Genomic DNA, 19,418 nt, shown 5'->3' with positions numbered 1-19,418 from the left:
AATATCAACATTCATTTATTGGTTCCTTTTTGTTAATCTGACTTTGCAAAGTAGTGCAGTAAAAAGTATAAATATTTGCCCAAGTTGTATAAAGAAGGCTATCAGAAAATAGAGCGAGAAAATGTGTAGTTAATTAGACTTTGGAGGCATCATAGACTTTTTCCTTCGAAAAGCCAAAGCCAGGGCAGCCTGCAATAAACTTGCAAAATATGCTGATCCTACCCGCCAAAAGCAATGAAACTCGCTTTGTTCAGGACAATCGTTGAGCCCATCCTCATGTACGGTTCCGAGACCTGGACCCTCAATGCTCAACCACATCATCCTCTCGACTGGTGCCTTTCCAACCTCCTAAAAAGGGTACAAATCTATCCTATACAGCAATATGCCAAGTGTAAGTGCCCGGATCAACAGCTGGCCGCGCCAAATCTCAACTTGTTCCAGATCTGATCCAATGGAAGTCGTTGAGGGGTTGAAAACTAACCTTCACAGATCTCCTGATGAAAGTTAGTGTATTTCTCAAAAATCTTCAAATTGCCATGGGCAAACACAAATGCTGAAAGCCTGTAGTGTGAGGTCTCTCAAATAAGTTCGCCCTATGATAAAGATGAACTAAATAAATGCACATATAAGCACTGGCAATTTTAGAATACTTGAAAATGCTATAACGTTAACCGATGCTAGCTAGGCGTACCCCAGTTATCATTACATGTTAGAGTTGAGCTTCATTATTTCTGTTGCGTCTGTATGGCAGCTGCCTGAACAAAACAAGAGCCACACTATAGCCTTCAAACTTGTGAATGCATGATCATGTTTCCAACGAAAACAAAAGCTTACCTCAGGAAACGTTAATGATGATGGACATAAGGAGCCTCTCCCTCCTCACTCACTCAGCCCCCCATTTTAAATACGGAAGATACACGTTTCATGTGAATAACCTGTTGACATGTAACACTGCGTTTGTGACCAATAATAAATAAATAAAAATCATCCTTTTTGCTCCACAAGTACAAAGTAGCTAGCTTAGCTATGTATGATTAGGAGATCGGATGAATTGCTGCTGCTAGGAGAACGCTGCTAGTGCTAACAACCTAGACTCCTTTATGAAAATACATTCATGAAATGTGTGTGGTGAAAAGTTAAACAAATATAAACTTACCTGTTGATACGTACTCTTACATTTGTTTTCGGTAGTTGGGGGACAAAAGTAGTAGTAGTGTCTTAAATGTTGCCCAACTCGTACAAGATAAATCGAGCATCATAACTGCTGCTGTTTTATAAAATGCTCACCTATTAACATGACACATCAATAAAAGCCAACATACATGGATGTAAAATAATTGTGCATGTTAATTAAATGACATTGAATATATATTTAGATTAGATGTATATTAGCGACTTCTAGCACCTGCGGATGATTAATTGGCTTATTAGGTTTAAATGTGGACGCTGTTGGGACCTGATGAAGCAGCCTGTCCGCCATCAGTATGATGGACTGTACACTGCCACTGTTTCTACTCTGTAATCATCACTGACCGACTTCAATTCAATAGATAAAAAGACAAAATTAGGAGATGCAGCTGGCATTAATAATCTACTTAAAAACCTCCATTAGGTCCAACTAGAAGATTGTTTCACACATACAAAGCATTGATTTCTAGGCATTTAGTGTACTTTTACATCCAAAATGATTGTGAAATATTTTGCATAACCAATCTAAAATAAGAGCTCACAGATTCTGTGGACAGCTTGTGATGATCATGCTGAAGAGACTTGTCACCAAAGCTGTGCCATGTACTGAAAGGAATAATGCTTAGATTCCGCCATAGGGATTTGTTGTAAAAGTTCAGATTTAAAGCGAGTAACATTGGAGTAACATATACAGCAATTTTTTTATTTGAACAGTTATAAAGAGGGCTTCTGAAAGGTGCTTCCCTCTGTTAATCCTTGGGTTGCTTGTTCCCGTAAATGAGTCCAGAATTGCAAAATAAAAGAAATAAAAACATACCTCAAAGCAGCTCAAATAATTATTCCTATTACTTCGGCCAGGTGTTGTTTGCTTTGAGTTTGTATCTTCACATTGATGACAGTTGGCTTCTAAAAAGCTGCATTACAGCAGCTGATAAACCTCAAATTACCATCAACTGCCAGCAGCTCCATCACCTTAATGTCATCAAAGAAAACTAATGATTAACTTCCGAAAATGATGAGCATTGTCTATGATAATCATACAAATAATAATGTCAGTGTAAGTTATGGTTGTGCAAACAAAGGGCAAATCAACGTCAGGCAAAAACATTAGTTTATTTGGCCTAAAAGGGCCATAAATAAAACTTTATTCTCTCGATTTACAAGCCACAGGATGTCCATGGCTGTCTACCACAGCACTGAAAACATCTCATTCTGGCGCAGTCCACAAACACACGAGACCCCTGTGAGGTCCCCTGAGCCGCTGATAAATCTGAAGGCTCTCTTCCTTACTTCCTTAGAAAAGTAAAACAAAACGTGTTAATACTGTACCAAACTGGAGGCAGAGCAGCGGGGAGAGGAGGGGGCTTTAGAAAGGGCTGTGAGTGCGGTGGGGAAGCTGGAATCAAACTGCAACAACAACAATAATAAACTATGAAAAACCCTTGTTTATGTTTGTTTTTCTCAAAGCTGAAGCACAATTTGCTTGGCTTTTAACCACTGTACTGCCACTGTTCCTCCATCTCCTTTCTTCAACAGTCCATCCTCCTTCCTGTGTGTTTTGCTTAAAATAAAAAGGAAATCATTTTTATAATGATAAAACCTATAGCAGCAAAAGAGTAACAGAGGAATAAGAGCTAGAAGCGAGAGACCCCTGGCTTTAGAAGGAAGGCATGGGTTAAGAGAGGTCCATGGATGTGTGCCTGTGACGAGGGAGGTGTCCGGCCGGGCCCCCCCCGCGCTCATCTCCCCTCGGTGGGCACTCTGCCCATGGCGGCCATTACGCGGCTGAAGCGCTCGCTCAGCTCCAGGGTGGAGAAGGTGGGCAGCTTGGGGGGGTCGTGGAAGCTTTTGATCTCCGTGGAGCAGTCCAGTAACTTGGGGAGGAAGTCGGTCAACTGTTCCTGGAGGTTGGCTGCAGCAGGAAGAGGAAACACACAGAGAGGAAGTCAATGATAACAGTCTTACATTACAGTTTGCTGATTACTAAACACAGAAGTGGCAGGGTAAATATTTCCAGAGTACAGTATGAAAGCATGTTCCACCAGAGGAACAGATTGTAGAACTAACTAAAGAGTCTGGGAGATAAAACAAAGCATTTCCTGAACAGAGGCCAGGAACTCTGTGAGGACTGATACTGCAGCAGACTGACAAAACACTGAGTCCTCTTCAATCCCGTTTCTCTACCAAGAAATGGTTTCATTATGTCTGACAGCACAATGAATATAAGAATTGTGCACAGTTGCCTCAGGCAGAGCAAATTTGCATCCATTGCATATACTTTACATGTGTGTTTAATTACAAATGTGAGGTACTAGGTTGCTTTATACTTTAACTTCACTACATTTCAGAGGGGAGTATTGTAATTTCTACTGGACTACAATTTTAAGATGGCTTTAATTACTAGTTACTTTACAAATCCAGATTATTTTAGGTTAATCTTCATAGCAACAAGAAAAATAAAAGTAATTCAGATAAATCTTTCAGCTGCAACTGCTGAACACATTACTGCCTCCCAGATATTTATTGATTAATATTAAAGCATTATTCTAAAACGTGCCTTCTGCATGATGAATGCTTTGACTTTTTACATTTCAAGTACTTTTTGATGCTAATACTACTGTACTATGCACTTTATTTTGAATGCGAGACTTCTACTTGTAACACTATTTAGTAATGCAACTTTTACTTAAGTAAAATATTTGAATTCTTCTTCCACTACTGCCAACATGTCTTGTGATTTATTAAAGGTTAGACCTTTGTTGCTTTAGGATTCATTAATAAAATAATTAAGGATTCACATTATTATTAAAACTTGTCTCCATGTGTTTTTCTGGATAAAACATTTAGATGTCCCCAAAGGAAAGGCCTTCCCTCATAATGAACTGAGCAGTGGCCTGATTATGATGACCTTTGTCAGGTGGAATGTACGAGTGACCTAATCCTTCATGTCTCCAGAAATACGTGTCCTCCCCCTCCTCCTCTCTCGGGGACTCACACTCCATCTCCTGGCCCAGGTAGGAGCACCAGCGGTTCCTCATGTCCTCCACGGCCAGCAAGTCCCTCTCTGTGTCATGGATGAGCAGCAGAGGGATGCAGGGCACCACCAGCTCGTTCATGATGCCCAGACCCGTGTTCACCTCCGCCTCTTCTCCAGACTCAAACATGGCCGCCGCCTGCTCGTTCAATTTCTGCACAGGAAATATACAGAAGATTATAAGAGTGGCTAAAACCACAAATACATTCAAAGGCTTTATCTATTAATATCAATGGATTTGGAACTCCTGTTCTTCTACTTCCATGTCTTACTTGGATCATGCTCCATATTGTGCATCTACAGTTTATCCCTGGTGGTTTGAAGACATCAGATGTAGAACCTTACATGAAGTATATTTTACGTCTTTTAGGCCCTGTGTTCATAACGTGCCTTTTGCAGAGCCCAAGTGTAATTTGTTTTAATTGTTTGCAATGAGGAGTGAGCACATGTGGCTCCCTTGAAACAAGGCGCTGCTGTCCTTTTTTCTATGCGCTCAAGCGTTTTTGAATAGCCCCCGCCTCGAGTTCAAAATATTTGCGCTGGTGCAGACACTGCAGAAATTGGAGGAGAAGCTTGTATTTGGCTGTGTCTTTCAGACGTAAACTAACAGAACAAAGACGGAAACGATTGTTGAAGATCAGCTGAGCGGACACTGGATGCGGCTGCTGCTGCTGATGGTGAGTGGGGGATACTTATTGGCGCACACAGATTGTCCGTCTCGCTCAAAACAAATATAGAGTATCTCAAATCGATGCCAAGATAGTGTTGTGATAGGAACAATAAAAAAGTGTTTTTTCTAAGCAGGAGGCTCTGTCCAGCACCTTGCAAGCAAAAGACAGTATCTGGCCTAGCTGACTTCATATTCTTTTAATATATGTATTATTTTGTGGTACTGTTTTTATTTCAAAAATATTCTTATGTTTCACTTTATTTCCCAATTTTGACTCGTTCTCAATTTGTTCCACTGATGATTACTAGACTGCTAATGTTATCCAACAGACATTATTTAGTGGGTACTGAGTTTACTTTCTTCCTGTTCTGGGCCAGAGCCTCCCTGCCGTCACAGACAAACTCCCTGACCTCCTCTCAGACGAACCACGTGTTTCTTTAGTTCTGAATCGGGGGACTGCGAGGCGGGATTTGCAAATCATCCAAGAACATTAACTGTGTCAATGTTAGCTGTGTTTTCAGTTAAAACAAGAGCCGGAGGTAAACTGCTGAGCGGACCCCGCCGCAGATCTGGCCTGAGATCTGAGATTGAGCTGAGGTTTGCCGAGGACGTGCTTGTGTCTCATGCTAATGTGTTTACACTCAGAGCCCCCTCTTCCTATTCCCACTCCGATGATTACATTACGAGCACAATGCTGGTGTAAGGTTAGCGAGTGCAGCGGGGAGAAGGCTGCTGAAGTGTGTGGCTGATCAGACCAAAATACCCCAAGCCCTAACCAATAACACCACAGCCTGGAGCTGGGGTGAAATGAAAAGAGGCTCACATCACACCACTGAAAGGATTTTCATCTGCCAGTATCAGATGAAAAAGTGGGCTGCAAGCAAGCCAAAGCAATATCTCAGGAAGGCAATTTGATTATAGTCCAGCAGCTCAGCATCGAAGGGGGAAAGTCTGGCTGTGTTTTGCTGAGTCACTAACACAGGAAGTTTGAAAGAGAGGTAGAGGAGATCAGAAGGAAAGACATAACAGAGGTAATGCCCTCTTTGCGATCACTGTTAGAAAGTAAAAATGATACATATCCTTGCTTCAATGTAGCGCAGTGATGCAGGGATGACTTATTTTTGTAGGCCAATCAAGAAATTAGCATTGCAAGGGCTCCCTCGACAAAAAGAAAAGGGATTTTACCATTGGATTTTGGAATATTGCAGAAAATAGGAGGGATAATCTTCACATATTATCACAACTTCATGATTTTTTAAGTGTAAGTGGAATCTCAAGCTAACGTTAAGCTATGAAGTAACTACATCACAGTCACATGACTTCACGTAACCACCACTAAGCTAAAGGCGGCTAATGTTCCCTGTGACGTTTAGTAGTGTCATTTAGTTACGTGTTAGCAACCACTGTTTTAAGACACGTAAAAGCTTCATACATTCTGTGGAGTATTTACTAACATAGTTTATGTTGTAAAGCAAGACCTTATTTCAGACATATAACCAAAAATACATTCCAAAGCTGTTGACTAAGAGACGAGGGAACCAGAAGAGCCAATATGCTAACTAAATTCCAGGATTCAGGACTCATTCCTGCGCCACTCTGTTTAGAAGTTGTACGAATTAGATAAATTGTGACTCATGCATTGCCTCACCAGCAAACACTGCCGACGGTAGTGACCCAGGAGCTCCTCGTCGTGCCCCCTGTAAAGCCCTTTAGACAGAAGCTCCTTGTTGTACTGGTACGCGTAAATCAGATACATCAAAGCGTCTATGTAACTGAAAAGAAAAAGAGATAACACATTCAGATATGTTGGTATCAAAGCTGCAGTGAGAACTTTTGAAGCGAACCATTTCACAGCAGAAATAAACAGTAACTAAGAAGTATTTTAACTTAGTTACTTAAGTATTTTAATTTACTGCTACTTAATACTTCTACTCCTCTACAATTCAGAAGTTACATTGTACTTTTTACTCAGCTTACTTTGCATTAATGATAGATAAACACATTAATGAAGACTTAAATTATACCATGGGCATTTCTTCTCACACTATTACCACCCTACTATCTTCAAATGAGCCATTCTGCAGTACTTTTTGAGGTTTAGGTACATGTTGACGCTAATACTTTTACTTAAGTTACGTTTTTGAACGCAGGAGTATTTCTACACTGTGGTGTTTCTACTTTTACTCAAGCACAGTACTTCTTCCACCTCTGGAAATGAACTTGATGAACTCACTGCACAACTATAAAGAGAGCGCAGACTGTGCGCTGCTGCCCTCTGCAGGCCACATTTAACATTTGCTGGCTGATGGGAAGCAAACTGAAAAGAGTATCGTAAAAAAAGGGTTGCACTTTTTATGTGAACTCATTTGACTCTCTCACAAACTAGTTGCAGATTGAGGTAATGTTTTCTAATATTAGATATGAGCAGAAGCACTGGGAAGGTGCTGTCATACTTTGTCTTCTGGAAGAGCTCCAAGCCAGTCATCATGGAGATGGTTGTCTCGCGGAAATTCCGGTAAGCCTGATGCCACATCTGTTAAAGATAAACAGAAGTCACTTAAATACAAGAAGAAGCATCCACATGCATTAAGTTGGATTGTAATGATTAACTACGACAGGGAAAAGGCAATGTGGAATACTGCATTACAGGGAGTATAAAAATGACTTGGAAGACAATGCTGCTGACCTCATATTCATCCATGTTGACCTCCTCAGGCTTAATCAAGTCCAGTTTTGCACGTGCCACATTCATTATGCTCTTACATCTGTGGGGGGAGGGGGGGGGATAGCGAAGAGATGATGAGTCATTGCGAGGTACTCCACGATGAAACAGTCCTCCCTGCCCGAGGCCTGAGCATAGCCTAATGAATCACTCTTTACTGCTGAGAGGAGAAGTGAAACACTCCTCCTGAGGCTCCTATTGAGGCCACATGCACACATAAATCTAATTATCTGGCTCAAAATAGCGGAGGAGGGAGAAATCAATTTTCAACTCATGAATATGGATCGAGGCCAACAAGCGTAGTTTAAAAGTTTTAAGAGATAGTATTACAACCATAATGACATCAAGATCACAACGTTAATCGGGAGGGAATCCTGATTTTTCTCATTGTTGGACATGTCTCCTAAGATTTGTGTTTGAACAGAGGGAATACGAGCCTAGAGGATTTGCTGTTTGTGCTGACAGTGAATGTGTCAGAGGGAAGCTCTCTGCTGCTCTCTGCAGTTCATTTTGAGAAGTTGATTTGATTTAAATCCTCTAACATGATTTTTCAAGGGGCTTAACAAAGAGAATATATTTAATTGTGTTCAAAATTTGTTCTGAACAGCCAGTTTTCCTGGAGTGTATCAGATATTTTCCTAATTTATCCAAGTGAAAATTGGGTTGTGACAGTTGCTTTATTTTAGAATGAATGAAATAAAAACAGATTAAAATAATCGAATAGACATTTAAGTTAAGAATGTGCAACCAAACAATAAAATACAAATAAAGATATGTGTGAAAAAACAGAAGTAAAAGGAAACATTTGCAAAGACAGTAAAATATCCAATGAAAGATTAAAAAACAGAATATAAATATATATATATATATATATAAACATAGGAAGTGAAACTAAGAATGTGCAGTAAAAAGATAAAACAAGTTCTACATCTAGAAGTTAAAGAAAAACTATCCAATAATTAAATACAATTCTATTTATTTTCATATAAACATAGGAGTTTAAAGTCATATTTTTCAGTAAAACATAAAATAGGATACAAATCATCATAAAACATAAGAAATTAAAGTAAAATGTTCAACTGTACTACATTATATAACTTGTTTATTCAATATATCATGTTGTGTATTATTAAATGCTCAGCTGCACAGTGTGATGTACCTCTCATCGAAGGCCAGGTTCCTGTCAGCAAACTGTGTGAGCAGAGTCCTCTCCAGAATCTTCTTTGGCGCCTGGTTCTGGATGAAGTAGACGATGATGTGCTGAATGCGGTAGTCATTCTCAGGAGGAGTGTCCTCTTGGGCGAACCTCAGCAGACGAGCGTACTCCAGCTTTATGGCCTGCCCGGAAACAAAGAGGCGAGGAGAAACTAAGACTAAAGGTAAAAGCGGTCTGGACATGCAGACATCTACTGACTCAGGTCCTCTAGAGTCAGGTACTTAAAAGTAACTTGCAAAGAGTTTTTCATTGAATTGAAAATGTATTGTTTATGCCAGATCATAAAACTGTCAGACAGGTGACATGGAGTTGATTTGTTGAAGTTAAAAAACACCTTTTAGGGCTCATATCTCAGCAACACATTTGTACTTCAAGAATTTGCTCACAAATGGATTCTACAAATGCCAGATCAAGCCATTGTCAACATTATGCACAATCCCTTTGTGCTGTGGAAAAGTGATAGGTTCCCTGGGTATTTAGAGCATGGATATTATTCCAGAGTTCTGCAGCGATGTTGGTAACCATCATTCATCTAAACAGCCAATGCATTAATGATTCAAATGCTTACTAGAGCATAACGTCTTTTATTGATCTTGCTATAGAAATGCACAAGATTCATGAATTTAGCTTAAAAAGGAACCAAACCCTAACCCTATGCATGATGTTTCTAAAGCAAATGAGTAATTGTGTTAAAGAATCATGATCATATTTCTCTGCATATCGACTTGTTTCGCCGCTAGAGATATATCTTTTTTCCATTTTTCTTCACCATTCATTACCAGAATGTAGAGTTGTCACCTGTCCTCACTAATATCCGTACAGTGATTGGAGAGGTATATGCTAAATGTAAGGGTAGTTCTACAGGCATGTGGAATGATCAGAAAGTTTAAAAAAAGGGAATTTGAGGAAAATAAGATGTTTTGGATGTGGATGAGTTTAATAACGTAACATGCTCTAAAGAGAGTTTGTACAGCCTTCCCCTGAAACATCAGCCTCATGTGATTTGTAAAGTTTAAATAACTATTTTACTGATAAATACTTTATTTGCAACTTTCTCTTTAACTTTTTATTGACCGGAAGAATGTACAAAGGGTAAGACGAAGAAACAGAGACACATGAAAAGGATGGAGATGGATGTAGATGGGGTGATTTAGTGTGGAATGAGGAGACGTGAAGGAGAGACGGTGTGTACCTTAAAAAAGGCCGCCTCAGGCCCACTCTGTTCAAACACGCTGCAGGATTTGCCAATGGCCATAATTACACCCTGCATGTTGGGGGTCATCATCGCCTGCCCAGGAAGCAGGAAGCATGTCAAACAAAACAATGGGTCCATGTGACGCACGGAGTAAAATCAACCACCATGAAGCACACCAGAGTGAGTGCATGCCGGGCATCAGTCAGCAGACCATGCATTGGTTAGAGTGACCCATCTGTGAGGGACACAGCCAGACAGTTCAATGGCACAATGCGCAATCCTCACAAGGATAATGTGTGGAAACCGAGGCAGCCATAAGGCAGCTGTGTGTGACAGAGAGGGAACAGTGCAGGAATACTGAGCAGCAGCTGACCCACAACCATCCACCCCAGAAGGAAGCTTTGCACACTCTAAATCCTCTTCTGTGGGGGCTTTATCTGCAGGTGAAAGGTAGGTAACATATAACAGCATGCTCAGTTTCAATATGAGCCTGTGCTCTAGTCTTTTTTTTCACCGTACAGTGAATTGTGTGAACAAGCAGAGCGAAGCCATCTGCAAAAGGTCAACCAGCCTTGGTGCCAAGATCCAGACTAGCTCAAGATGAGACTTGAGAAAAGAACGAAGGCCAACAAATACCCCTCTTCCACTGAAAAGAATGTTGTTCCAGTTCAATGCTGGAGCGAGTTGGGTTTGCAGTTGGTTCAACTTGCAATCCACTCAATAACTGGTTTGCTTTTCGACTGGTTTGCTTTTTGACCGGCCAGTGTCACCGTTAACCGTCAATATCCCTCAAAATAAGAACAACAGCGGACTGAGCTAGATTGCAAAACAAGCATGACTCCTCCAACTTTATTCTATTCTTCAAAGTGACATGGCTAATGTTAGTATGATTCAGCAGCTTTATGCAACTGCTGGAGAGATAGATTGTGAAAGGAGTATGTTCCCTGATGCATATTATGTATGTTTGTTCAGTTTTAATTGACAGTGTTTGGCAACATTGCTCTGTCAATAAAGTACCGTATACGTCTCTCTCATACAGCTCTGGAAAAAATGACGAAACCACTTCAGCATTATCAGTTTCTCCAGTTTACTATATGTCTTTGAGTTACATGATTATTATTATTATCAGCTACTGACAACATTTTTCTGTGTTGGAATTCAACAGACACTGGAATGGCTGCCATACATGTAGAGATAAATATTTAAGAAAAATGTGGATTGCTCTCTTTTTTTCCAGAGCTGTATATCATGGATGACGTTAGCCTAGCCACTATAGCCAGTCTGACTCATCACTAACAAGATTTAGAGCAAGCAAAGTAATTATAACTTGTATTACTTTTGGTGTGTTTATTGAAATAATGCGACCAAACATTACACAAAACTTAAAGTCACTGTACATTAACCAATCAGATGTATGACATATTAATTATTCACCATAATGCCTTATTTAACGTAAGGTGAAAAATGAATATGTCAGAGGTATGCCTGGTTAATGTTGCGTGACAATTATATGAATAATGTGTGGTCGCATTCTAGCCACTCAATGTTGGTGCGTCTACTTCCGCAACAACTTTCTACTCGCGCCATGAACTGTTGCTGCTACAGTGTTAAAGAAGGAAAAGGGGTGAAAGAAGTCAGTCCTAGTGCGTGGCATTTCCCAGCCTCAAGCCTGACCTGATGTCAGAAACAGGTGTGAAAAACCGTTCAGCCGCTCAGTCCACATATCAAAAAAGGCACACAAATCCCAGCACAAAAAGGGAGAGAAGGTTGGATGGGGGCGAGCGCTACCTCGTCATCGTACCCCCCCTCCTCTGTCTCAATGAGAAAGGTCCCCACATTAGGAATGGCCACCGTGCGCTGGCAGAGGGACTCTTCCTCTGTGACCAGGTCAGGAGGAGGGGGGGAGGGGATGCTCAAATGGACATCAGGCTGAGGAAGGGAGGAGGAGGAGGGAGGGGGGGGAGACTGTAGAGAGAATGGGACACATGAAACAGAGGACTGATGGAAAGGACATGAACATTAAAAAAAATGTTTAGGAATATTTTGAAAGCAGATAACACATTTCACCGATTATAAAACAGACTTTTAGTTCAGTTTACCAAGAATATTTATTTATAAAATAAGAAACAGACGTTCATAGTTTTTAGTTCATCTTTCAAAATGATTATATATGGTTATAGTAAATTGTATTGTTGATCTGTATGTGTACTATACTTTTTTGGTATTGTATTATTATTTTAGACCCTTTTGAAAATTATTTCCTTGAGATTTTACCAATTTTATTAATACATAAAAAAGTTTGCAGTTATCTCCCCAAAAGATGTGAGATCTTTGACCAAAAACGATTTAATTGAATAACTCATGCTTCAACTTACTTTTTTTGTGAACCTTACGTTCATATTATATTATAGTAAATATTTAAAAAGTAAAAAAAACACATATCCTAATATCATAACAATGTTTCCAAAAACAATATCTCATCATGGTAAATAATGAAGAACATTTTTTTGCCAAAATCAAACAGCTCTACTAATTTGACTGTTGACTTGTTTAGCCCCTGCAAATATCCCTCTCTTTTGTTTAACCATACAAATGTCCCCTTAAAGAAGTGGAATATAAAGCTGTGTCTTTATTCTACTTTTTGCTTGATAAGAGAAGAGGAGAAAAAGCTTTAGAATATTAAAAGAGCAGAACCCATCAAACATATAGATGAAATAATGTTCAAGACTCAATGGGCACAACTGTGGACAATAATACTGGAAAACTCCTTAGATTTGATTCTGTGCTAAAATGCATTACAATTCCTAGAGTTATTGCATTATAGGAAGACATTTCCTCTGTTGGATACTATCTTTAACAGCAGCTCAGCAAAGAGAGTGAAACATTTGGAACCTGTTAGTTTGACCTGCATTAACTGACTTGTTGGCCAGTGAGGGCTGGTGGACAGTGGCGGCCATTTTTCATTGAGAGTCTTGTTTCTGATCAACCTGTACAGAACTCTTTACTTTAAGCTTTTGGTCTGTTTTTTTGGCTCGTCGATGAATCTGTTGTAGAGTTTCTTTCCTGGAAAAACAGCTGAGCTCTGTGAGATTATAATAGCTGTGAGGTGGAACAAAAACAGTGAAGGTGCTGGTCAGAACACCTAAACTATAAGCTGAAAAGCCAATAAAGACAGTAGTAAATGGTACTGGTGTTACACTGTGAATGGGGATGAACCAAATTTGTTAATTTCACAATGTTGTTTTGCCAGGAGCCAATAATGTCATTAGTTTTAATAAATGGAATAGGACCCTGGGCAAAGTATAACTTCTAATTAGAAACAAAGAAGACTCCATGCAGGTATTTTAACCAACATGAACAAACTGGCATTAAAGAGTAAGTGAGAGTGCTGCACTGCATGCGTTACATACAGCGTTTAACAAAGCTTCGGGGCTCCTGGCCTCCTGGTCAGCGGCGGCCCTAGAGATGGCCCTCTCAGTATCCTCCTGCAGCTGCTTGGAGTCGTTGGTGGGGGACGGCTGCTCCATGTACTCTGGGTCCTGCTGGGGCACTGATAGAGGAGAATGACACTATTAGAGAAACACATGGTTCTTGGGGCTTTAGAAGATTTCTTTTCAACCAAGCATTTTGAAATGATTTCCTGCATGTTTGTCATCCACACAAATGCCAAAGTATACGAGTGTGAATAAACCTTATTGATTGAAAACACTAACATTTCATTGACTCAATGAATTAACAATAAGCAATTAACATTTATAACACTGCCTGCCTGCGTTTCATTAGTGCTTCTCCTCTCACATTAATGAACGAGCTGTCTTCCTAACAGATTGCTGGTAGGTTATCTCTCATAGGCAACACTTTGTGTTTCTTTTACGACACCAAACATTAATACATTGCAGTACCCTTGTACTCTTTCTGTGACACTTCACTGAGTCCCAGTGCAAACACAGATTTGCATTAATATGAGACATGGAAGAATGTTTTCCATAGACATCTAAATATCTATTTCTGATAAATTCCTCATCAGTGTTGGGAAGGCTAGTTTTAAAATGCAATAGGTTACAGATTACTAGTTACCCCGTTAAAAATGTAATAAGTAATGTAACTTTTTGATTACTTCATTAATGTAATGTAACTTATTACATTTGATTACTTTTCAAACAAAGGTTTTAAATAAAGCAATAAAGCTGAGAAGTCCTAAACAATTCTCAACACTGATTTACTGTCCAACTTGTATTAAGAGTTTTCAATATAACTTGAAATAAAATTGGAATGTTTTGATTTACAATCTACAATGAAGTATAATGACCAAAACAAATCAGAAGCATGCAGATCACAAAAAACCAACACTGACTGCAGTAAAGGAAAAATGTAACCATAACGTCAAACCACGTGAATGGTTATTTTTCAATATTAATTTTTTATTTACCTACAATTGGGAGGTTGTATATAGATTTAAAATAAACAAAAATCTTTGCATAGCTTCTTAATTTTTTTTTTTTTAACAAAGAAAAAATGATGGTCAGAAAATGACATTCAGCAGTGAATACTATTCAGGGGTGTAGCTATCAGTAGGCTACGCATCACGAGGCGTACAAACATTGTCTGCGTGGCTGTGTCTTTAGTTGAAAGCTCAGTGGCAATCTGTTCATCTGTCAATGGTCAAACAAAGCCATCGAAAATAATATGACACACTACAGTATGAATACTTCTGGGTCTCTCTGTCATTCAAGCTCATCTGTGTGTGTGTGTGTGTGTGTGTGTGTGTGTGTGTGTGTGTGTGTGTGTGTGTGTGTGTGTGTGTGTGTGTGTGTGTGTGTGTGTTTGGCTCTAGCGCATTTTGTGTGAGTGCGCAAGCGAGAGAGAGCACACCGGTATCGGGGATTGTTGTTGTTAGCATCTGGTGCTAGCTGCGCTAACGGATATAAGGAGCTGTTTCCACAACAAGGTGGAGGGAGAGTCCTCTCCTGTCAGACTGAGAGGCTCTGATAACTTCAGCGCAGGTGAGGTACAGGACTCTGAGTGTATGGATAGTTCACTTTAGTCTAAGTTATCTCAGTGGCTCTCAAACGGTTTGGTCAAGAGCATGCATGCGCGAGTCATAGGTGCGCTCCGCAAACATTTCCTCTTATTTTTGATCTTTGCTTTACTTAATTCCTCTTACTATGTTTATGTATGCACCATTTTACACCAAAGGATATTCCTTGTATGTGTGACCCCACTTGGCAATATACCCGATTCAGACTCAAGCTAACACAAAAACTAAGCCACATTGCCTAAAAACTGATAAACTACCAAAGACCAAGAGCTGTTGAGCTGCAAAGTTTCATTTCAATGTCATATCCTTTAATGACTACAGGGAACAAATGCTTTTTGCTGTGTGTATCCTCCTACCGAGTATTGATTATCAATGACTTACTCTGCTGAGTATGTTGAGAGTCATGACCCTGACCTGAGTTGTCTGGAGGGATGGACTCGATACTCATTGGCTGAGGGGAGGAGGAGGAGGTGGAGGTGCTTGATGCTGCTGCGGCTGCTGCTGCAGCTGCTGCTGCGGCCAGGGCCAGCTTCTCCTGCTGGGCCTTGCGGGCTTGCAGGGTGTCCCACTCCAGGATCTCCTTCTCAAACAGCTCGTTGTCCCCCTTCACATACAGCTTCAGGTCAGGAGGCAGCTTGTCCATGCCGCTGAGGATCTGTCCCGTTTCTTTATCAAACTCCTCTGCACAAACAACAGAGACAGTGGTTGTAATGCGGTCTGCTCAGAAAGGTGACTTCTGGGCTCTAATGAGCGCTTTGTAGATTAGTATTGTTTTAACCGAAATGGCTACTTATTCTCAGTGTTACACTTTGATAACTGAAAGTAAAACAGCTTTTGTTATCAAATGACTTACAACTCAAAACTTAGGATTTCACTCAAATGTAACAAAATAATAAAACATTATTATATATATATATTATTTTTTTACTATTTGTATACACAATTTTCATATTTTTGAGTAATTTTACAGTTTTTGACAAACAGAAATATTGTTTTCTGGCATCACTTTAAAATGTTACGGGGAAAATTGGCATTTTGGTATGAGGGCACACGCCGAAAGTAAGAGCGCAGCGCACCAGTTTATACAAAACCCTGCTTTATTATTGTTAATATGATTGTAATGATAAATAGGTGCTGAGATATCAGTCGATGCCTTTTCTATTTAATTATTACTTTTGTTGTCGTGTACATTTCCTGTTGTTGCCTCCTGTGTGTCTTACAATGTTGAAAGTAAATGATATAATAGAAAAAAAAGAACTAAATTCTTCTGTAATGTTTAGTCATTTTCACTTCAACTGCAGGTCTTGACATCACTACAAACTGTTCTACAGGAGATATGGCATCAGCTTCACACCTTTTTGAAGTGATTTATTAAATGAAGTGTTCAATCAACAGAAAGCTCAGGGGTAAGGCTGAATAAATACTACGCGTGTAATGCAAGTTTAATTCTGTATCTGTTTATGTCACAATAGTATCTGAATTATGAACAAAGGCAAACAAGGCTAGCCTACAAATGATCCCCAGTGCTGGCTAAAGCGGGGTCCCTGTGTACCTTCTATGAGGAAGGGCTTCTTGTCGTTGATGTACATCAGACAGTAGGCACTGGCGTTGCGGTAGCCTCCAAACGAGTCCCTGACCAGCTCCTCCCAGGAAGACTTGGTGACAGAGATGTCGTTGTACTTCATCCAGCAGCGCTGATGGGGGTCGTAGATGTAAGCCCAGTAGTGGCCTGCATTGGCCTGGCCTTCATGGACGAGCACTGCATGGAGCCGGTATGGAACCTGGAACAAGACACAGGACATTAATAAACATGCTTAACAAGCAGTTGAAGTGAATTGAGAATGTGACTGATTATAGAAAAGTGCTGCTCACCTGCATCATAGATTTGTCAGAGTACATTAGCTCAATAGTTCTGTGGATTCTGTTTATGCTGCCCTGCAGATCTGTGAAGAAGGAAATAACATAAAATATCTTAGTTATTTGCTTTCTGCTTTAACAGAGCTACAGGTAATTCAAGCAGCGCAAACCACAACAGAAATGAGCAAAATAGAAGCCAGGTAAGACCTACCGCGAGTGTCGTTCTCCACTTCACTCCTCCAGCGGTGCAAGCAGCCTTCGAGCACCCTCAGCTCTTCATCCGAGATGTGCCGCGGGGCGGGGTGCATGGGGAGGTCGGGGGGTAGCCGGGACTGGGTAAAGGGCTTGTGGATGGGTATTCTGTGCTGCTGGGCTGCAGTGGGAGCTGTGGGGGGAGCTGAGGCAGGGCCTGAGCTCTCTGCAGCGGGCAAGGAGTCCGGCTCGGTTGTGCTGCGGGGAGAAAGTAAAGTTGTGTCAGATAGAATTTAAAAAGCATATTTATAAAGGGTCTGTCAATAGCAGGATTTTTGCCTATAGTTTCTAGGTGTGTGGGGGTGTATTGTGTAAGAGACCCTGTGATTATAGATCTTATCGGTTATCCATTTATGATAATAAATGGAGCACCCTTCATACCACACTAAATATTAAGATTTTACATAAGAAAAATTGAGATTGAGTTTGTATTTAAAGCAAAACTATAACAACAAACCATAAGAAACACACAAAGCGCTATTACAAAATTATAATACAAATATAAAATTCTGCTTCATATTTTTCTAATTTCTGTTCATTATTATGTATTTTAAAATTGCACAGCTCTATCAATTGTAATATAATGCACATGTTATTTTTCAGACCCATTTTTCATATTCTTGGTATTCTCTTTCTTATTTTAAAATAGTTATTATAATTGACTTTAGTTTTACAATCTAATTCCTCCAACTGTATTTATATACACACCATTATACACTAAAGAAAATTATGTACGTGTCAACCTACTTGGGCAACCAGATTTTGATTGTGATGATTACTAATAAATGAGAATATGAGACGCTTGCGTCAACACAGCGAGTGGTGGAATGAGGGAAAGCAGTGACAACAAACAGCGGGCTATCTTTAATGAAACCTGCCTTTGTGAGGGCAGCGGTTGCCCTGTTGTACCACCAGGGGGAGCTGATGTGTCGATGTCTTCCACTGGGGAGGTGCACACAGGCTTACTGGAGGCAAACTCCATGGCATACTGGAGGACATCTGCCAGAGGAAACCTCTTGGGGCCTGAGCCATAACTCAGATACCTGAGAGAGAACAGAGAGTCACGGTAAGAGTCAACGAGATGCAGGTTTATTTATTACACAGCTTAGATGAATACTGGATTCAATTTGGACATTTACTCTTTCTTGATATTAGAACATTGCCAAGGACGTTCTTTTCGAGTCACTATGTACATCAGTTTTGTATTTCTCTATCTAAAACCACCATAAATTACTTTTTGAATATACATGTTTGGGTTGTTTGGTTGTGTGGCTAAACTGTCCACAGTAAAGAAAAGAAACAGAGAAGAAGAACAAGAAAACAGAGCAAGAGAAGGAGAGAGGTTAAAAGTCAGAGTGCTGGATGACAAAGAAATCATCAGCAGATGACAGACAGGAAGTAAACACTAACGGGAACAGAAGAAGACAGGAAGTGACACTAACAGTATGGGCTCTGGCTGTGTTTAAAGACTGGTTAATGGAAAAGAAAATGTGAACAGACTTGGACCGACTGCTGCGTCACTTTAAGATACGTTTCTGCCACTGCAGTTTACCCGTTACTACACAGTAGGATGCCTATTTGGTCTTAGTGATAGGAATACAATCATTTCTAAATCAATAAAATCATGTTTAAATCAATATGTTGTGTCAAATGATTGATTTATTCAGTAAGTAAGAACCCCACAGGACCCAGACGGGGAGACTGCTCATATTTTCCCTTAAAAGGGCTTAAAGGCAGGCAAGGAGAGGGCATGCTCAGAGAAACAAATGACTCTCCATTACCGTCTCTGTTGACCTTTGCTAAAACAGTTATTGCTGAACACTGGACAAGAAGTACCTCTCCAGCCGCTGTTGCAGAAGAGTCAGATGCTCTTTCAGCCTCCTGATCTCCTCCCTCTTGATCCTGGTTATCTCCCTGTTCCTGTCCATGTACCTAACCAAACAAAAACACATCACAGGTGTCCATCGTTTACTGACTGGGGATTCATTGTTATATACTGCAGAGACAAATACTGCAATTCCTCGTACCTGTCCATGTAGAGCATAGAGGGGAACTCCAGCTTGTTGTGGATCTTCTCAGGGCGTCCCAGAGCTTGGTTGAACTCAAACCTTGACAGTTCAAAGGTCAACACGGGAGGGAGCTCTGTGAACCAGTGCTGAAAGGATGTGGATATTGAGATTCAATTACAATGTCAACATACAGAGTTTGGTACAGACGTTTTCCCTTTAGAGAAGAAGTTGTCCCAC

General features: G+C 40.2%; 1 protein-coding gene across 7 annotated transcripts in view; it reads right to left on the bottom strand.

Moving 5' to 3' along the window:
* Window positions 1–2,282: 2,282 nt before the first annotated feature.
* usp25 (ubiquitin specific peptidase 25) overlaps window positions 2,283–19,418 on the bottom strand; it is a 33,536-nt gene continuing 16,400 nt past the window's right edge. For 2 of the 7 annotated variants that reach the window (XM_063895450.1, XM_063895451.1), the window contains exons 11-26: window positions 19,200–19,327; window positions 19,009–19,104; window positions 18,051–18,215; window positions 17,132–17,370; window positions 16,936–17,006; window positions 16,616–16,844; window positions 15,445–15,744; window positions 13,436–13,575; window positions 11,814–11,990; window positions 10,023–10,118; window positions 8,774–8,952; window positions 7,579–7,657; window positions 7,346–7,425; window positions 6,541–6,664; window positions 4,184–4,376; window positions 2,283–3,100 (exon numbers count right to left, since the gene is read on the bottom strand). In XM_063895450.1, coding sequence (XP_063751520.1) covers window positions 2,928–3,100; window positions 4,184–4,376; window positions 6,541–6,664; window positions 7,346–7,425; window positions 7,579–7,657; window positions 8,774–8,952; window positions 10,023–10,118; window positions 11,814–11,990; window positions 13,436–13,575; window positions 15,445–15,744; window positions 16,616–16,844; window positions 16,936–17,006; window positions 17,132–17,370; window positions 18,051–18,215; window positions 19,009–19,104; window positions 19,200–19,327 — 2,469 coding nt within the window. In that variant the 3' untranslated portion in view covers window positions 2,283–2,927. The remainder of the gene's footprint in view (window positions 3,101–4,183; window positions 4,377–6,540; window positions 6,665–7,345; window positions 7,426–7,578; window positions 7,658–8,773; window positions 8,953–10,022; window positions 10,119–11,813; window positions 11,991–13,435; window positions 13,576–15,444; window positions 15,745–16,615; window positions 16,845–16,935; window positions 17,007–17,131; window positions 17,371–18,050; window positions 18,216–19,008; window positions 19,105–19,199; window positions 19,328–19,418) is intronic. The other 5 variants (XM_063895452.1, XM_063895453.1, XM_063895454.1 and 2 more) reach the window with 5 other exon arrangements.

This window comes from Eleginops maclovinus, chromosome 11, assembly GCF_036324505.1.
Source record: "Eleginops maclovinus isolate JMC-PN-2008 ecotype Puerto Natales chromosome 11, JC_Emac_rtc_rv5, whole genome shotgun sequence".
Lineage (NCBI taxonomy): Eukaryota > Metazoa > Chordata > Actinopteri > Perciformes > Eleginopidae > Eleginops > Eleginops maclovinus.
The sequence above is the reverse complement of the archived record's forward strand: the minus strand, read 5'-3'. Positions and strand labels throughout refer to the sequence as shown.